This window comes from Apis dorsata, unplaced genomic scaffold (assembly GCF_000469605.1).
Source record: "Apis dorsata unplaced genomic scaffold, Apis dorsata 1.3 scaffold_118, whole genome shotgun sequence".
In the NCBI taxonomy this organism is placed as follows: Eukaryota; Metazoa; Arthropoda; class Insecta; order Hymenoptera; family Apidae; genus Apis; species Apis dorsata.
Window position 1 is genome coordinate 232,340 of NW_006263412.1, and position 2,606 is coordinate 234,945.

The 2,606-nt window shown below is 47.9% G+C and overlaps 3 protein-coding genes across 6 annotated transcripts in view; 1 reads left to right on the forward strand and 2 right to left on the reverse strand.

The window, feature by feature from the left end:
• The window catches only part of LOC102676906 (neurofilament heavy polypeptide-like), a 3,378-nt gene extending 831 nt beyond the window's left edge, over positions 1-2,547 (reverse strand). The window contains exons 1-4 of the mRNA XM_031509016.1: positions 1,495-2,547; positions 447-1,415; positions 218-373; positions 5-140 (exon numbers count right to left, since the gene is read on the reverse strand). Of these exons, the coding sequence (XP_031364876.1) occupies positions 5-140; positions 218-373; positions 447-1,415; positions 1,495-1,690 (1,457 nt within the window). The 5' untranslated portion in view covers positions 1,691-2,547. The remainder of the gene's footprint in view (positions 1-4; positions 141-217; positions 374-446; positions 1,416-1,494) is intronic.
• Positions 1-2,606, forward strand: part of LOC102674913 (mitochondrial cardiolipin hydrolase) — a 13,900-nt gene that overhangs the window by 9,281 nt on the left and 2,013 nt on the right. The window lies entirely within an intron of this gene.
• The window catches only part of LOC102675267 (serine/threonine-protein kinase meng-po), a 19,593-nt gene that overhangs the window by 5,295 nt on the left and 11,692 nt on the right, over positions 1-2,606 (reverse strand). The window lies entirely within an intron of this gene.

A 2,606-nucleotide genomic window follows, 5' to 3' on the forward strand; every position in this document is an offset into this window, starting at 1 on the left:
GGACGAGCTGCTGCAAGAACACGAGCTACGAGAAGAGTAAGAATAATAGTAAGACGATCCTTTCGAGGATTCGGAATAAGTATCGTAGGAATCGGAATAACTGCTAACGTCATCTTCGCTACTGGAACACGAACTGAATTCTGCAAGAAAACATTTCAAGTGGATAATCGTTGAAACATATCGTTACTCGTAAAGATATTTCAAATAAACGCTCTACCCGACAAATAACCCATTTTTTTCACGATGCGAGTAACGTGATGGCTGAACTCCTCCATGGCTTGCTCCGCTTTTCTTTCGTGCCTTCTTATGTTCCTTTTTCGTCGCTTTTCTCGCCGCTCCAACAAACGTTTCTCGTGCTTACCAATCTTCTTCTCTGTCGGGCGAAAATCGTCCATTATATCGAAATGACGATACGCGCAAAAAGTCGGAAACCAAAACACGCTTACCTGCCGACGCTTCTTTTTTGCAACTCAACGTTAACATTTTTTTTTCATCCATCGATATCCTCGATATTTCCTTGCTCCCGAGCGTTGTCTCCTCCTTAATCTTTCCCAAAATCATACTTTTATGCTCGAGTTTCGCCACACTCGTTTCTTTATTCTCCACCTTCTTCTCGATCTTGCCTTCGTTGTTGTTCAAATCTAATTTGCTCGCGCAAATCGTGGACGTGCAGTGCATCCTCTTCACGGAAACGTCGCTCCTCGCGGAATAATTCCCCCTCGACGCCGAGACGTTGTACCTCGCGATAGCATTTTCCTTCCCAATGGAACTGCTGATACTAGGAACGTTACGTTTCGGCGTGCTTGTTTTAAGCTGCGACATCGAAATCGAAACGCTTCTCGATTTATCGAGACCGTTGTTCATCAAGCTTTTGTTCCCCTCCCCCGCGTTCTCGACCTCTATTTTATCGTTTTTCTTCACCGCCGTTTCGCCCTTGGTCGATTTTTCACTCTTGATTAATTTTTCGCTCTTGATCGATTTTTCGCTCTTGGTCGATTTTTCGCTCGCACGGACGGCAACGACGTTCTCGTTCTTCTTCTGGGCCGACGATATCCCCATCGAACTTTTCCTCGCGATCGAATTCAATTTTTGCGAACCGGTCGTCGCTCGTTTCTCGCATTTATTATTTTCCTTCGTGACTTTCGCCTGTTTCTCCCCTTTCTTTTCTCCCCCCTTAACGGCGCCGCCACCTTCCTTGCTCTCCTTCGCCTTCCCCTTCGAAGCTTCTTTTCCTCCATCCTCCTTCTTCCCCCCGATCCCTTTTCCTTTCGGCTCCTTCGGTTTCGAGCGATCAACGCCTTTCTTCTCCTTCACCGCCGATTTCCCTCCGTTCGTTTTCGGCTTCGCTGCCGTTGTTTCTTTACGGGGCGTTCTCGACGACGTCGCTCCCTGTTTCTTTGCCGGGCTCTTACTCTCTACTCTCGTTAATTAACAATGGTCGAGTTAAAAAGCGCGGGAATGGAAGAGGAAAGGGGAGGAAACGATTTTCCTTACCTGATGGCGCGATCGTGGGATTAAGTTTTAACCGTTCGTTAAATTCGTCCAACAAATTTTGCCTGAAATTGTGTTGCACGAAATTGTCGATCTGTTTCCACGGATCCGTGTCGAGAATTTGATCCACGTCGAGTATACCGTCCGGCGTTGGAAAGGAGAGCGACGCTCTTCCCACCACCATCTTTTTCCGATTCATTTCGAAAAGAGGAAAATTCGAAAAAGGAAATTCAAATTTAAGGAAGGAGTGGATGTTTTAGCTGGGAAAATCGAAGCTGTTGTTTAGAGACGAGAAGTCAACCCGGACGGGGGCTATCGTTTCCCAGAGTGTGGAGACAAAAAGAAACAAATACGGGATCGATTTTATCCGGTTGCTTATACACGTAACGGCAAACCGTTCTACGTCAAACCCACGACCGTGTATTTTCGGTTTTCTCTCTCTTTCTCTCTCTGTTTCCAGATGAAAAGACGGAACGTGCCACCGAATGTGTAAATATTGGGCGGGGACCGCGAATCGGCACCGCGACGCGTTCAACAAACCGAGTATTAATTTAAGAAAAATTAGAAAGAGAAAAACGCGAATCACCGCGCCCCATCGATTCGCAACGAAATCTCGATCATCACTGATCATGTATATTCGAACCGAATACATATTTCGGTTGCGTTCGGTTGATCGCCGGGTTAAAGGACGTCGCGTCCTCGTTTGTTTGTCGTCGATCGACAACGATCGGTTACGAAACGGTTAACGGTTGCCTCTCGCCACTCATCCAAACCTCGATCGATCGAGCTGTCGGTTGCAAACAGGTTGCCACGTGTTGATGGCGACCCGGTGTTGACGAGTCTCCCCCCCGTCAATGGACGCTTTGACCGATGAAAATCTCTCCTCTGCGGAAAATACGTAATTTGTTTCCATTCGGGAAAGCAACGTGCGCCGTGTCGCGTCGCGTCGCGTCGCAATCCAAGCGCGAGAGAAGATAAGGCACGCGCGAGGGGAGAGGTTTATTTTTAATCGCATTGAAAATACGTCGATCGAATTCTCCCCCTACCACCCCCACCCCACCTCTTTTGTTCCCCGCGTGTGTGTGTATGTGCGCGCGCGCGCGCGCGATGATGTA